The 17,416-nt window shown below is 45.1% G+C and overlaps 1 protein-coding gene across 1 annotated transcript in view; it reads right to left on the reverse strand.

Annotated features, from left to right (window-relative positions):
* LOC145411315 (BRO1 domain-containing protein BROX-like) overlaps positions 1–17,416 on the reverse strand; it is a 119,512-nt gene that overhangs the window by 71,734 nt on the left and 30,362 nt on the right. The window contains exon 3 of the mRNA XM_080281339.1: positions 5,021–5,116. Within this exon, the coding sequence (XP_080137465.1) occupies positions 5,021–5,116 (96 nt within the window). The remainder of the gene's footprint in view (positions 1–5,020; positions 5,117–17,416) is intronic.

The raw sequence follows: 17,416 nt of genomic DNA on the forward strand, positions 1-17,416 counted from the left end.
AAGTGTTGCACTCTGCACTTAAAGTCTTTGCACTCATAAATCCATTTTCTAAACATAACACACTCTAGTTTATTTGCGCTACAGTACCCTCGCGTCCAACACGCGTTAGTCCAGCACGATTCGGGTCCAGCACAGAGAGCAATTAATTAGTATTATTTAATACAATTTAATTACTGCAACACAAGTGTGTTAGCATAACACACACACAGCTCCGAGAAGTGGGCGAAATCCGCAGAGTTCACTCTAGCACGATCACCCCCGGTCCAACACGGTCATACTGGACATTCCCATGATGATGATAGCCAATGAAAAACTTCTGATCAAGCAGCCTTCCCCGACAGCTATTGTGACGTGATCGTGATGCCGCCCAATTAAAAACGTTTCTGGTGTCACGTGATGTTTTGTTTACATTTCTCCTGCCACAGAGCCACTCAGTCGCATAATTGCATTGGAAGGTGCTTTTTTCTTGCTGCATTTTCTGCCCTTGATACTGCATTTTACCCTACTCACAATGCCTAGGAACCCTTCTGAGAACCCCAAGAAGCGTCAGCACCTCCCTCAGGCCACCAAGCTAGAAAGCATCGAGAGGAAGAAGAAAGGGGAGAGGAAAGTTGACACTGCCAAGGCCTACGACATGAATGAAGCCAACGTGATCATAATAAAAAACTTAAGACAAGATCCTGGCAGCCGAAGGCTATCACACGGCACTTCCTACCAGGTTTGCCGAGGATACGATGGTAAATCGGAACGGTAATGTGGTAAAATTGCCGATGATACCACGGGCATTTGGAATTCATCTGGATGGATTCCTGCCGAGGATACGACGGGGAAAACAGTGAGACCAAAACCCAGGCGACTCGACAGAGAATGTATCGTACTACAGCACTGAACATTTAGCCTGACACTGAATACATATTAATATTTTAGAATAAATATCAATCGTTTTGAAACCCTTCTCATCGGCGTGCGTACCAGTTTATAAACAAAGTTGCTTCTCCTTATTCTTTACCGAGTCAGCGACAGCGATCACTTTCCACAGTCGCGAGACGGGGCTCTGGCAACAGTGTGAGAAGCATGCACTTTGCCAAGGATTACAGTGCTAGGACAGGCAGAAGCAGGACCTTCCATGGCTGTGGACGAAGATAGTGATTCTGAGTGTGATTTCGAAGGATTTATGAGGGAGGTTTGATTTCGAAGGATTTATCAGGGAGGTTGAGGAGGAGCAACAGCCATTACCCGCTAGTGACGCCAGCAGCCATCCTCCAGGGACCCAGTAGGACTAACTACAGCCTTCGATACCACCTTCCATTCCCAGCAAACCCACCAACACTATCCTAAAAGGTTAGTTATCATTCATAGCACAGTACCAATTATTATAATTACAATAGTACCAATATATGTATAGATATATGGTAGGTATTTAGGGTGACTTTTCCGAGGGTTGCTGACATAATTCATTTTTCCCCATAAGCTCTATTGTTAGTCCAACACGTTTTTGGTCCAACACGTGACCCATGCATGACAATATTACCGTGCTGGACGCGAGGGTACTGTACATTGAAAGTCCATAAAATCAGTGTTGCACTCTGCACTTTAGTCTTTGCATTCAGAATTCTAATTTCTTAACACTATGCACCGTTTTTTTCACTGCACAACACTGTAAATTCCCGTGTGGTCTAGTGGAGAAGTTCTTGCCGTCTAATCACTGTCAGAGTCTGAGAGTAGCACATGCAGGTGACCTAGGGGTGCGTCGTTGGGTCGTGGTGATGGCGTACCCACTGCAGACAACTCTGAAGAGAGGCACAAACTCACGTCAAGTGGTGACTCCACCATGCCTGATGTGCTGGGCTGTGGCTCGGAGCATGAGGGCCTGTCTTGGGGACGCAATGGAGTGGAGCCAGGGCTGGGCACAGCGGGGGTCATGGGCCTGAAAAAGCTGTCAATCGTTGATTGACGCAAGGAACGACGATTTTGACGATTAACGATGCGCTGCCTGAAAGCGCGGACTTCCTCACAAGTCCCAAGGGCCAATCTCCCTGTCGCACTCCGGGTGCTCCAGGTAGTCCAGAATGAACTCTAGGTGTTCCCAGAGTGCACTCAGCTTGGGGATGGCTGGAGTAATGTCACGCTGAGAGAGTCCGCATCATCGTCACCGTCCTCGTCGGAATCTTCAAGCTGGGTACTGACACCTGCAACTGAAGATGCGATCTCAATATCAGACAATGTCTGATACCCAGGATCGCCCTCGTCGTCATCCAACCACTCACACACTTCATCTACATCAACATCGTTGCCATGCGCACGTAGACGTGCATGGATGTTATCCACGTCAAAACCTACGAAATTGTGCTCCACATCCGTTCCGAGAAGCAGACGAGACCAACCATTTTCTAGAGTCTTGACAGGGACTTCCATGCACTGGCCCAGTTGTAGATGGCAGATTTGATATTGTAGCGGCGAATGTTTTCCAAAGTCCGCTGGCCTTGCGTGTCCCGTCCCTCCCTGTGCTCGTCATCGTCCTCGAAGACAACCATCACCTCGTCCAGGAACTTCCGCCGGTACAGCCTCTTCGTTGCCACGATCACTCCTTGGTCCACTGGTTGGATGAGAGCAATAGTATTAGATGGCAGAAACATGCACCTAGTGCGCCCATTCTCAGCCACCAACTCCTTGTCGCACGGGTGGGCAGGTGCATTGTCGAGGAGAAGGAAGGCCTTTACCTGGTCGCGTGGGATTCCCAGTTTCTCTGTCTGGTAATGGATGATCTCCTTGACGAAATGGCGGTGGAACCAGTCTTTTGAAGATCTGGGCTGTGAACCATGCCTTCAAGGAATGGTACCAGACGACAGGAAGGACATCCATCACCCCACGAAGACACCGAGGCTGCTTTGCACGGCCAACAATAACGGGCTTGAGCCGGTGCATGCCATTAGCATTGGCACAACACAAAGCAGATATCCGCTGCTTGCAGAGCTTGCGGCCAGGTACGCGCTTCTCCGTCTCCTCGGCTAGAGTGTTCATAGGCAAAGAGCGATAGAATAAGCCAGTTTCGTCAGCGTTGTAGACTTGACCGAGAGTTAGGCCCTCCCTGTCGATCAAGCCCTTAACCTTGTGCCAAAACTCCTCTACTCCATCCTCGTTGGCGTCCAAAGCTTTGCCATGAGACTTACGGTTGGTAAGGCCATGTCGTAACTTGAATGCGAAGAGCCAACCTTCGGATGCCATGAAGTCTAGGGCGTTGTGAAGCCTTGCGAACTTCTTAGAAGCAGCCTTCAGCTCCATCACACCTACAGCACGTTGCTGTCGACACTAAATCAACGTAAGGCGGTCGACTTCTGCATACTTGGGAGTATACATCACCTATCTCTCCACGTTGCGTTTGCTTTTCGACGAGAAGTCAGCCATGTACTGCATGAGTTTGTCGCGGGATCTCTTGATATCAAACAAAGTAGACCGGGCCAGGTTGAATTCACGGAGGATATGTGAGGTAGACCATCCTGCATCCACCTTGTCCAATATCTCCCTCTTCTTCTCCAGAGTCAAAACCACTCTCTTCCTCTTCTCAGGCGGCGGGGCCATCATCACAGACACGAAGGAGAGGCACGAGAGCAGCAGGAGAGCCTGAAGCAGGTAAGGCACCACCACAAAAGCGAGCACATGGGCGGCCATGACGACGAGTGTGCACACACAAGAGATGGGTGGTAAGTGGGGAGGATGCAGGGGTGCTCTAGCGAACGTCGGCGGAACAACGCACCAAAACACAGCTGGCCTGTACCGTGCGCACCAACTTCAAATTACGGGCAGGAAAAAGTCGGATTTTTTTTTTTTTTTTTTTTTTTTTTTTTTTTTTTTTTGGTGGTGGTGGTGGTGGTGGGGGGATTGGATCCCAGGACGAAAATGTCCGGTTATTGGGGATGTCTGGAAAATGGGCGTCTGGATATTGGAGGGATTACTTACCTATTGAAACATTTATTCACAGTAATATATATAATTCTATTGGTGCACATAACTACCTTCAGGAATAGACCTTTTTAAAAGCTAAATGGTACATGCAAAAACTTGTAAATAAGTAAACAAATCTTCTAGTACGGCAGTTATATTATGAAGATAACATGCAGAACTTCTACAGAGGATAATCTCCCAAAACAACTAACTATTTTATTCTTGTTAAAAATATAGTGAAAATCTTGGTGCATTAAACCACCTCCAGAATGTAAACACAGCACTAACAATAACAGCTGATCAGTGGTGAGGGTAAGGGTAATCAGTATGCCTGACAAAAGTGATATTATGAACTTGCTTGACCTGAAGTCATTTACTGTTAAGAGACTTGAAATTAAATTGAAAACTGCAAAAAATCAAAAGGGTCTGCAATAACAGTTAACCTATGGAGGCTTGCTTATGCTATAAATTTGTTACAACCCTTAATAAATACCTCCCAAATCTCATCACAACCTCCCTAGATGCATGTATCATATTTTACAAACTCATTTATGCAATGTCTGGACCGATGGAAGTGAAGGGGGCAGCATTTTTATTTTGCTAGTGCAATAATTCAAAATAAAAAGACATTCTAGCAGAATTATTTTGGGGTAAATTTTGTTATAATAATAATAAAATAAAAAAATCATAGGATTACAAGAAATTCCATATTCACAAGACCAAAAAAAGACAGTAAGGTATACTACCGTAATTCACCAATCGTAAGGAATATGAAAGAAAAGGGTCATTCTCCCATAATATTACCTGAACAAAAGTGTCGGTAATCTGTGTAAACAATGTTGTTTCCTCACTGCTGTATGGGATTGATTGGGCAATTTCTTCCCTACCTGGGCAATTCAACTAACAGAAATGTACAAAATCATATACGTATGTATGTTAGTCACAAATATGCAACAATGTACAGTATACATGAGTTCTGTGTTCAAGATGCTCATGTTGGAGGAGGTTTCACTGCATGCCACAATGTAAAAGGAAAACTTGCAGTGTATATAACAATGGAAGGTTTGGGTATACTCACTCCTCTTGACCAGCAATCTTTGAAGCATGCTTCATGTACCAAAAGGCAGTATTCTGGAGTACAGACACCAAGTCATAAACAGCATCAAAGTGGGATCTGCCACCAGAAAAGACTATTACAAAACCAAAGTAAAGTCACTGAAAATATCACACAAAATTTATTTCCTACAATGCATACCCTCTCTCTCTCTCTCTCTCTCTCTCTCTCTCTCACACACACACACACACTTATACCAAATAATACTGAATTCTTCTGATAAAACTGAATGGGTTGGGAATAAACAAGGGAGAGACACCAATTATATTAGAGCCATCAATGCAAACACCACTCAATTAATTTATGGCAATAATTCCCTATACTGCAGTCCCTCAATACATGCAGATTCCATTCGCACAAAATGTGGTTAACACAGATTTATTGGCCTGTACTGAACTTTCATTTACACAGTCCTGTCCTGTCCATTGTTTGCACCCTGAAACCCCAATTCCATACAAACTGAAGAGGAGTGACTCTGAAGGCTTTGAGATGCAACCTTAGCCCTTAGGGAGTTAGACACACTAAGCATTTCCCCTCCTCTTGCTCCTCAAACACAAATAACCCCTATCCCAAACACCCAAGCAACAATGTTTCATAAACTATGTATTATATTGTTCTTATCATCTATAAAGGCTACAACATGCTTGCATGCATCGGTATTGGTCACCTAATGGTGGCTCTCCATGCTACATGATCTCTGCCAGCCCCTCTATTCCATCAATGGTAAGTGAAAAATCACACGTATCAGTATTTACCACCTTGTAACTTTAATTCATCATTTTTAAATGCCAAATACTGTAATGATCCTTGAGTTTGTACGCTTAATACAATGTAACTATATCATGTGATGTATCCACATGGGGTGGGGGGTCAAGGACTAAAATGGAGAACTCTGGGAAGATTTTTTATTTTCCATGAGAGATGGAAGAGCTTACCATTCACTCACTCAATGTAGTGCTGCTTGTGTGCTTGCTCTTTCCTCTCTTCTTTCCTTCCTTCCCTGTCTTTCTTTCCTTCATTCTTTCCTCTTTCTTCTGCCTATGGGTGACTTTACACTCCCTCTTCTGTCTTTCTTTCCTTCTTTCTTTCCTCTTCCTTCTGTCTATGGGTGACTCTACACTGAGCAACAAGCCAAATGGTTTCCTGTACACCAGGAAAAAATTTACTACGCTGGGTGGTAACCATAAAAAAAAATTAAGGCACCTGGTGGTTTAGTGGGTAATTAAGGTGCTCCAATCAGCTTGGGCCTGTGTAGGTTTATATCCATGGGGTGGTTGGGGTTTATTGCTCATGTAATGGCACTCTGAGATGAGTGAGGCTGGTCACTAGCATCTTAAATGTCAGGACCAACTTGCTTACCCCCAGGCTCTTACGCTCCTCATGGGGCAACATAGGACTGGATGATTGATGGATGACATCCGACAAATAAAAGCTCTTATGAAACCATTTGTGTGCTTTGATTTGTTCAGCATTTTTTCATAATACAGTACAGTAATCCCACACTTATCCACACATAATAGAGCAAAAGGCATGTCCGGGTAGTGGCAACATCCAGATACAGATAATAAACACTATTCCCCTACCATACCCAGACCCTACCTATACCCACCTCCAACCTATCCCTAACTTGGATGTACAGTACCTATGCTTATATGGCAGTGTGTTCCTGTCATCCAGGCATATTTAGACATCAAAAGACACATAGGAATAGCCAAAGTAATGCTAAACACCAAGAAAACCATGTAGAAAAAACAATGAAAAAAAAAAAAAAAAAACACCCTACCTAAACACTACAGCACGTACAGTACTCCTCCTTGTATTGGCAGTGTTTTCCGGTCATTTTGCCATTTTCTGGCATCAAAATATACATAGTATTATCCAAAATAATTTTCAACACCAAGAAAACCATGCAAAAAAAACATTAAAACCGAAAAACACCCTACCTATACACTACAGTATGTATGTCATGAATTCACACAATTGTGTATTTATACAAATTCACGACATTGTACGTTGGTGAGAAAACCACAACCTCTAGTGGAATTCCCACTGGGTATCACTCAGTTCAACTGTCCTTGTATGCACTTCGATCGGGATGGTTTTTCAGAACATTTGTCACTGTTTCATAAGTGACCATTCTTATGCACAACATTAGTGCCTTTACTGAGTGATTTTACTGCGTGTGTATATCGCTCGCCTACTTTCCGTTGACGGTTGAAGTTAGGTCACGCCTACTTCCAGCGAACACGGCCATCTCTTAGTCCCCTTCCCAGTTTGAACTTAGTCAGCTTTGGACCGTCTTGAGAATAAGATCATTCGTGCCCAGCGCAGAGAGCAGCGTCTCCATTGTACAGCGATTTCCTGGATCTCCACCTAGACGGTGATCGGCGAAGTGAGCTTAGCAGTAAATAGCAGTACTTGGTGTTTGACACGCAGACGCCCAGTCTTTCATAGCTTCAGCTCCATCCCTCCACTGACCAGTATTTCTATTCGTTTTTCTAGGCTTAAGCTCGATTAGCCTTTGAATGAGCAAGTGAGTGCATTTCCTCTATTATTTGAATTCATGAGTCCCTCTGTGACCATGAATTCCCCTTTTGAATTCATTTTGAGATTCATATAACGTAAATTTATTTTAATGTAATCAATAAATTTACAGTTCTTTCCTTTGAGCTTAATGTAATTAGAATCGTGTTTTATTTCTCCACATTAAGCTTACTTTAGTTTGCCGCTCACAGTTTGCACAAACTCCTTAAATTATTCATAACTGGTACTTAGGCCAGTTCTTTTACTTAAATCTGTTGTGCCAGCCAGGAGTTAAGCACTGGCAAGAACCTGTCCATTATTATTATTATTAGTTATTGATTGTCAGGGGTGGAGTCACTTTCTCAAGAGGCTAACAATACTAAAAATCAGCATTTATGAGCGATTAGTCTCTGCTGCGTACTGCTGAGAAAGTTTATAAAATTCTCGTCCTTAGAGAATCGGCAAAGTAAGCCACCCTCCAAGGGGGTAGGGTTTTTTTTTCAAGAATGCACCCCCTAGTATCCCTGCTTGTCGTACAAGGCGACTAAAAGGGTTGGCGGAGGGTTAGTGCCCCTCCCTGGAAAACAACTAACTGAAAAGACGAACAAGAAGCCACGAACAAGGAGTTGACCAAAAGATGACAACCAAGGACCGGACGAAGGACATGGTAATAGCAACATGGAATGTAAGAGGTGCAAATGATGAGGTAAAAGAGAGAGAGATTGTCCAGGTGCTTGAGCGTGAGAAAGTTGATGTATGTGGAGTAACTGAAACTAAATGGAAAGGTGAGAGTGTGAGAGAATGGGAGTAAGGATGGGGTATATGTGCAGGAGTAGGTGAGAATGAGAGGGCAAAAGATGGAGTGTGTATAGTTGTGAATAAAAGATGGAAGAAAAACATAAGGGAGTACGGATCAGTTGGGTCCAGGATTGTGTGGGTAAGATTGAAAATTGGAATACAAATGTGGGTGATTGTGTGTGTGTATGTGCCAACGCAAGATCGTGCAACCAGAATGAGAGAAGAGTTCTGGACAAATGTGGAAGTGTGCATGGAAAAGTTTGGAAGGAATGAGAGAGTGTTTTTGAACGGTGATATGAATGGTACAGTAGGGAATGTGAAGGTGCATGGAATAGTTGGTGAGTGGGGTGTGCCTGCTGAAACAGATGAGAATGGCAGTGCGATAGTGGACATTAGTGCCGGGAGGGGTTGGTGATAGCCAATACCCTATTCAGGCACAAAATGATCCACAGGTATACATGGCGAGTGATGAGAAGGGTGGGTGGTGAACTGAATGAAAGGAAAGCAATGACTAATTATGCGTGTGTGGATGAAAGGATGCGAAGATGTGTAATGGATGCAAGAGCTTATAGAGGTTGGGGGAGTGGACTTTCTGACCAATACTTGGTGGTGGCCAGAATAAAGATCCAAATAAGATGGAGAACTAGAAGAAGGAAAGGACGGGAAAAAGGAGTATTTGCAAAGAGAGTGGAAAGGTTACAAGAGGCTGAGAAAAAGGCATAATATAAGAGAGAAGTGGAGGAACAATTGGGCATATATGAATTGGAGCAGATGGGGGACATGGATGGTGTGTGCAGGTTATTCACAGAAGAAATATGTGCAGCATGTGATGTGGTGTGTGGGATGAAGAGAAGGCGGAGGGGGGTGCAAGGAACAGCGTGGTGGAATGAAGAGGTGAGACAGGCTGTGGCACAAAATAAGAATGCATGCAATGAATGGATGAGAAATAGGGACGTGGAAGAAGTTGAGAGGCAGAAGAGAGAGTTATATGTAGAAAGAGAGAGGTGAAAAGATTAGTAAGAGAGAGTAAGAAGAGAGTGGATGAGGAATTTGGAAGAAACTTGAGTGTAAAGTGGAAGGACAGTAAGAAAATGTTCTGGAAAGAGGTGAAGAGAGTAAGACTGGGTGGAAGTGACGTTAGCAGGAGAGTGAAAGATAAAAATGGTAGATTACTAGTGGAGAAAGGAGAAAAAGTGAGCAGATGGAGAGAACACTTTAAGGAATTGTTGAACATAGAGGATGGAAGTAATGCGAGTATAAGTGGCTGGGGAATGGCTGGGAGAAGAAGGGAGGTGAGAAGACAGGAAGAAATCAGTAGGATAGAAGTTGTGGAAGCAATGAAGAAAGTTAAATTGCGGAATGCCCCGGGAATTGATGGAGTGTGTGGTGAAATGCTGAAGCATGGGGAAGAGACAGTAGTAGAATGGATGTGGAAGATGTGCAGATTGGCCTGGGAGGAAGGTAGAGTCCCGGAGGATTGGAAGTCGGATATAATTATTCCCTAGTACAAAGTAATAGGGGAAAAAGAAGTGTGTGGTAATCATAGGGGCATTTGTCTTCTTAGTATAATAGGAAAAGTGTATGGTAGGATACTTATTGACAGAGTTAGAGAAAGAACAGAGGAATTAGTTGGAGAAGAACAGGGAGACTAGGAAGAGAAGAGGTTGTGTAGATCAGATATTCATTCTTAGATCTTTAGTGGAAAAGTTTCTAGAGAAGGGAAAGAAGTTGTATGTGGCTTTCATGGATTTGGAGAAAGCATATGACATGGTGGATGGACAAGGATTATGGAAAGTATTAAGAATATATGGAGTAGATGGGAAGTTGATGAATGCTGTGAAGAGTATGTATGATGGCGCTAAGGCTGCAGCGCGTGTGGATGGTGAACTGAGTGAAATTTTCTCTTTGATGGTTGGGTTGAAACAGGGATGTGTCATGTCTCCATGGTTGTTCAATCTGTACATGGATGGGGTAATAAAAGAGGTACAAGGTAGGGTAGTGGATGTTGGAGTGACCCAGGTGAGAAAGGGTAGTGTTTGGAAACTCCCTGTACTGTTGTTTGCAGATGATACAGTGTTGTTGAGTGAAGACGAAGGGGAGCTGCAAGGCTTGGTGGATGAGTTTGGGAGAGCGTGTAAGAAACGGAATCTAAAGGTGAATGTAGGGAAGAGTAAAGTGATGAGAGAGGTGAAGTCAATGAATGCACAGCGAGGTTGGATGGTGAGGAATTGGAAAATGTGAGTACGTTTAAGTACTTGGGTAGTGTGATGAGTAAGGATGGAGGTTTGGAGGGTGAAGTGCTTGAATGGGTACAGCAGGGAAGAAAGGTTGCTGGTTCCTTGAAAGCAGTGATAAGAAACAGGGATGTGAGCATGGAAGTGAAAAAGTTACTACATGATAGTATTGTGATACCAACTCTAACGTACGGAAGTGAAGCTTGGACGTTGTTGGAAGGACACAAGTCAAGAGTGAGAGCAGTGGAAATGAGTTATTTAAGAGGAGCCTGTTGAGCCACATGGAGAGATAGGCTGACAAATGAGAATATAAAGGAGCGTTGTGGTGTGGATGTGGATGTGATAGGAAGCGTTAGGAGGAATACACTGAGGTGGTTTGGCCATGTGGAGAGGATGGAGGGTGAAAGACTGACGAAGAGAGTGTATGTGAGTGAAGTGGAGGGGGGGAGAGGGAGGGGGAGGCCGAGGATGAGATGGAGGGATGGGGTGGAGAGGTATATGAGAGAGGGGGGTGTGAGTTGGGAGCAGGGCAGTGAAATGGAGGGGGACAGGGCGACATGGAGGCAATTTGTTTGTGGCCACCCTGAATGGGATTGAGGCGTCTGGCAATAGACAGACAGATAGAATTCCTTGTCTCAACTTTCTAGTAATATCAAGCTTTTTTAATTCTCAAATTTACATCCCCCCATGACATCTGGTGACCCCATTCCAGGATATTAACTCCTAGCTGTAAAGTTATTAACAAAATAATACTCACTCACTTACACCTAGGTATTTGTTATCATTAAAATCTATAGGCACTATCTTACTGGTGGTTAATGATTCATCTCTATTAATTTTAAGCAACAGTTTTCCCAGTCAGTTGCATTTTTTTTCTTTCTTACTTTCTTTATCAGTTTAACTAGATAAAACTGGTCACCACCAACCTGTGCCTAAATTCTTCACTTTTGATTATTAGTATTTCTCTGTGGAACAGCAGTCAGTACTCAGTCTTTAGTCTACTCAGCCTTAATTGAGTTAGCATCATTGCTACTAATATATATGTACAGGAAGCCAAAGATATGGGCCTTATCAATCCCCAAGAAATTAAAGAATATGTGCTCTCACGGTTTAGTTATGAACAGCGCGAGAGTGATGCCCTTGAAGAGTGTAGAATTCAACGCGAACATGAGCAAGGACAGCGTGAGGAACATGGGAAAGAACGTGAACACGAGCGAAAACAGTGCGAACAACATGAGAACGTGAATACGGGCAAGAACAACGCGAGAGAACGTGAACACGAGTGAGAACAACGCGCACACGAACGTGCTGAGCGCAAGGCACACGAGAAACATGAACTTGACATGCTGAAGCTCAAGCGAGACTCCTTGACATTAGGCACATCTGGTGCAGCTGACCCGAGCTCCATGAGTGCTCTTCCTTCACATGTTCTGGCAGCCCCACGCCTCAAGCTTCCTTCGTACAAGGAAGGTGAGTGAATAGAGCCGTTCATAGCTCGTTTCAAAGACATGGCACAGCTGCACCAGCCAGATGAGGCAGCTAAGCAGCTCCAGTTTATTAGCGTGTTTGAGGGCCCTGCCCTCCATATTCTCCACAGAATTCGTGGAGACAATCTCACGTATGAGATGATGAAGGCCACACACATCAAAGCGTATGGTCTCACAGTTGATGACACCAGGAGTCAGCTCATGAGGGTGCGTCTCCAAGAAAAGGAGACTGCTGTTCAGTTCCTCGATCAGCTTACTGCTTACTTAGATGAGTGGATGGGGAAAGATGAAACCCCTCGCATGCGAGAGGGGATAATTGACCTCATGCTGCGCACACAGCTAGAAAAGTCATGGCATGCTGAGCTTATGGCTCAGCTTAAGATCTGCCAGGTAAGGGATGCCAGCCAAATGGTGGAGAAGGCTGATGCATTCTTCACCGTGTACGGGTACCAAACTCGTAAGCAACACACCTGGAACAGGAAAGCTGACAAATCTGGGAAACCATCTCAGACTGAACACCAGCATCAAGGGCCTGTTCTCAGAATAATAGCCAAGGTCCAGACAAATTACAGAAGGACCAGGGGCAGAATGTTCAGAAACCTGACTGGAAGAGGTGCAACAAGTACCCTAACCAGCAGCAGTATCAGCCGTGCAATCAACAATCGGGACAATCCTTCTCAGCACCAGCCCCAGTGTTTTGGAGGCAGGAGGCAAACGCAGCCTTCATTCATCAACAGCAGTACGGTGGTGTCATCCCTAGCAGCACAGATATTTCTCCACAGTTCACTAGTCCCCTAGCGACAGTGAACCCTCCTCCACAGGTGGTCAATGCTCCATCTCCCCAGACGGTGAGTACGACCCCTCAGGTATCTAATTCTCAGGGTGCCACATTTGCTGCATCGTTCATTCAGCAGCTCTATCAATGGCTGGCCGCTTCCTCCACAGGCCCTCCCACAGGCAACAGTGCCTTCCTTGTTCAGCCAGGGTTTGTGGAAGGCATTCCTGTAAAGGTCCTGAAAGACAATGGTTCCTCAGGTTGCTCTATCAGGCAGAGTCTCGTTTGGCCTGAGGAATACACAGGTCGACAGATCCAAGCTCAGCTTACTGATGGATCAGTGAGACTGTTCCCTGAGGCATGTATCCAGGTGGCATCTCCATTTTACACTGGTACGACAGTTGCAGTTGTCATGCCAGAACCTTTGTTTGACCTTATTATAGGCAACATACCAGGTGCCAAGTACAATTGCACCGTAGATGATGCTACTCAGACTTCGGCTGCAGTAACACGAGCCATGGCTGAGGCTCCAAACTGTGTCACCCTGGTGACCATTGCATTGTCGCAAGATCCGATTTGTAGTCAAGATGTTGTCCAAGAACACTCTGACCCGACACTTGCTGCTGTGCGGAAGAAGCAAAAGGGTAAAGCGATTACGTATTCACAGGGAGGTCAAGCCAGGTTCCTTCGTAAACAAGGACGGCTCTACCATGAGTCACAAACACCCCAGGACGAGGTTCGACTGCAGTTTGTCGTCCCCGCTAAGTATCGCCGAGCAGTGCTAGAATGGGGTCATTGTTCAGCGTCACGAGGTCACATGGGCAAAAGGAAAACCTAGGGCTGTATCCATGCTGACTTTTTCTGGCCAGGAATGAGACAAGATATAGATAGCTTTGTGCGTTCCTGCAATGTGTGTCAACGTACTACCAGTCAGGGATATGTCCTTCCCATTTTGTTTGAATCCACACCCAAAATCTCAAGACAGTTGAAAGAGAGGAGAGTGGCAATGTGAATGCAGACCTGATGTCTCGCCCGTTGGCCCCAAAGGACTCATTATGTCCAGGGCCTGTACATACATAGGTACCATAGATTAAGGGGAAAGTTTGAGACCCCGCAGAGGCAGTCTGAGGCTGTGTCTGAATTACCTTGTGGACTGTCTCGAGCTGTGGGCCTCTCTGAGGATTCCCGGAGAATGCACATTATCCAAACGAGTGTTCACATCACGTTGGGTGTTAAAATGTGACCTGCCTGAGACTGCGTAGGGATTCTCAGCTTGCCGATATTATTACTGACGGGTACATCAATTCCCCCCCCCCCACACGTTTTTTTACTATCCCACCGCTGCCACCAAATGTTAAAAATGTTAATCCCCTTTGATGTCAGTCGTAGGTGAATTCAAAATCCTGGAGTGGTTTTCTGATAATATATTAAGTATTGCCTTATAATCTCCACACAGCCGTATGAACACCACTATTATTCATCCCCAGGCCATTGCTAACTGCCGGAGGAGAGCCGGCTAGTGCTGTGGTGCGGCCTTAAACTCAGGTTCAGCAGACTTTGAATCAGGCCCGACCTTAGTAAGCGACCAATGGTGCCCTACTTAGATCACACTAACAGTACACTTACATGCTATACTTACATACTACAGTGAGTCCTTGAAATACAAAAGGGATAGGGACCAAAAAAAACTTTCGTAATCCGAAATTTCGTATATCGGAACGATTTTCCCCATTGAAATATACATATAAAGGGGGGGATGCATTCCAGGACCCCATTGGACCCCCCACTGAAACTTTACCCCTCCTATTTAGTAGTATGCAATACACGTATACAGTACTATACTGTTGGACAAACATAAAAAAGTCTATCTATCTATCTATCTATAGCCCGACGCCCTAATCCCGCAAAGGGTGGCCGCAGACAAAACGCCTCCAAGTCACTCTGTCACCCACCATTTGACTCCCCTCCCCCCAACTCACCCCCCCCTCCCTCATATACCTCTCAACTCCATCCCTCCACCTCATCCTCGGTCTACCCCTCCCTCTCCCTCCCTCCACCTCACCTACATACACCCTCTTAGTCAGTCTTTCATTCTCCATTCTCTCCACATGTCCAAACCACCTCAGTGTATTTCTCCTAATCTTTTCAACCACATCCACATCTACCCCACAACGTTCCTTCGCTTCTTCATTCGTCAACCTGTCCCTCCACTTCACTCCACATGCTCCTCTCAAGTAACTCATTTCCACTGCTCTCACTCTTGACTTGTTCCCCTCTTGCAAGGTCCACGCCTCGCTTCCATACGTCAGGGTAGGGATCACAATACCATCATGCAGTGACTTCTTAACTTCCATACTCACCTCCCTATTTCTCATCACTGCTTTCAGTGTACCAACAACCTTTCTTCCCTGCTGTACCCTTTCACGTACTTCATCCCCCAAAGTTCCATCCTTACTCATCACACTACCCAAGTACTTGAATGCACTCACATTCTCCATATCCTCACCATCCAACCTCACTGCACACTCTGTGACTTCATTCCTCTCAAACACCATAACTTTACTTTTGTTTACATTAACTTTCAGCTTCCTCCTCCTAAACACTGTCCCAAATTCATTCACCAAACCTTGCAACTCCCATTCATCTTCACTCAACAATTCTGTATCATCAGCAAACAGCAACACCGAAAGCTTCCAAATCTCACCCTCATTCATTAGGGCCACCCCCACATCCACTGCCCAGCCTTGCACCTCCTTTACAACCCCATCCATATATATATTAAACAGCCATGGAGACATCACACACCCCTGTTTCAGTCCCACATTGAGATCAAAGAACTCACTCAGCTCACCATCCACTCGCACCGTAGCCCTAGCTCCCTCGTACATACTCTTCACAGCACTCAACAATTTCCCCTCCACTCCATATATTCTTAATACTTCCACATACCTTGCCTATCTATTCTGTCATAAGCTTTCTCCAAGTCCATGAAGGCAGCATACACTTTCCTTCCCTTCTCTAGGTACTTCTCCACTAAACATCTTAGAACAAATATCTGATCTACACACCCTTTTCCCTTCCTAAATCCCCCTTGTTCTTCTCCAACTAGCTCCTCTGTCATATGCCTAACCCTATCAATGAGTATTCTACCATATATTTTACCAGTCACACTAAGAAGGCAAATACCCCTATGGTTACCACATACTACTCTCTCCCCTTTTCCTTTGTACAGAGGTACAATTATACCTGATTTCCAGTCCTCTGGAACCCTTCCCTCTTCCCAAGCCAATCTACACAACTTCCATATCCACTCCACAACAATCTCACCCCCATACCTAAGCATTTCACCACACACTCCATCAATTCCTGGGGCCTTTCCCAGCTTAATCTTCTTCATCGCTTCCACTACTTCCGACCTACTGATCTCTTCCTCCCTCCTCTCATCTCTTCTTCTCCCAGCCATTCCCCAACCACTTATACTCACACTGCTCTCACTCTCTACATTCAACAAATCCTCAAAGTGCTCCTTCCATCTCCTCAATTTCTCTCTCTTCTCCACCAACAATCTATTATTCCTATCTTTCACTCCCCTACTATTTCCCCTTTCACACTGCCTTACTTTCTTTACCTCCCTCCAAAACAATTTCTTACTCTCCCTCCATTTCACACTCAGATTCCTCCCAAACTCTTCATCCACTTTCTTCTTACTCTCCTTCACCAGTCTCTTAACCTCCCTTCTCCTGCTCACATATACCTCTCTCTTCTCTCTCTCATCTTCTCTCCTACCTCTACTCGCCAACCATTCACCATATGCCTTCTTCTTTTGTTCCACAGCTCGTTTCACCTCATCATTCCACCATGCTGTCCCTTGCACACCCTTGCATCTCCTCCTCACTCCACAAACCGCCTCACACGCTGCGCTTATCTCTTCTGTGAATATCTTACATACGTCTTCCACTCCTTCCATCTGCTCTAGCTCATACCTTCCCAATCTTTCTTCCACTATGCTCTTATACTCTGTCCTTTTCTCACTATCTTGCAATTTCTCCACTCTTCTCACAGGAGCTGCTTCCTCCTGTCTTCCCCTTCGTCTCCTCAACCACTTTCTTTGCAGCTCTACCTTGGCCATCACTAAGTGATGGTCCGAGACTCCATTCCCCCACCCCCTCCACACCCTTGCATCCAACACTTGTCTTCTCATTCGCTCATCCACACACACGTAGTCTATCATTGCCTTTCGTTCAACAAGTTCACCATCCATCCTCCTCATTACTCTCCATGTATACCGGTGGATCATCTTATGACGAAAGTAGGTGTTGGCTATTGCCAACCCCTTACCAGCACAGATGTCCACCAAAGCACTACCATTCCCATCTACTTCAGCTGGCACACCCCACTGACCAACCACTCCATCCACTCGTACATTCCCAACTTTGCCATTCGTGTCTCCAATCAACAGCACTCTCTCGCTCCTCTCAAACTTATCCATACATGCTTCTACTCTCGCCCAAAACTCATCTTTCACTCTTGCCGCTCGATCCTC

This window comes from Coenobita brevimanus, chromosome 89 (assembly GCF_032717465.1).
Source record: "Coenobita brevimanus isolate Jiangsu-jjx chromosome 89, ASM3271746v2, whole genome shotgun sequence".
Classification (NCBI taxonomy): Eukaryota; Metazoa; Arthropoda; class Malacostraca; order Decapoda; family Coenobitidae; genus Coenobita; species Coenobita brevimanus.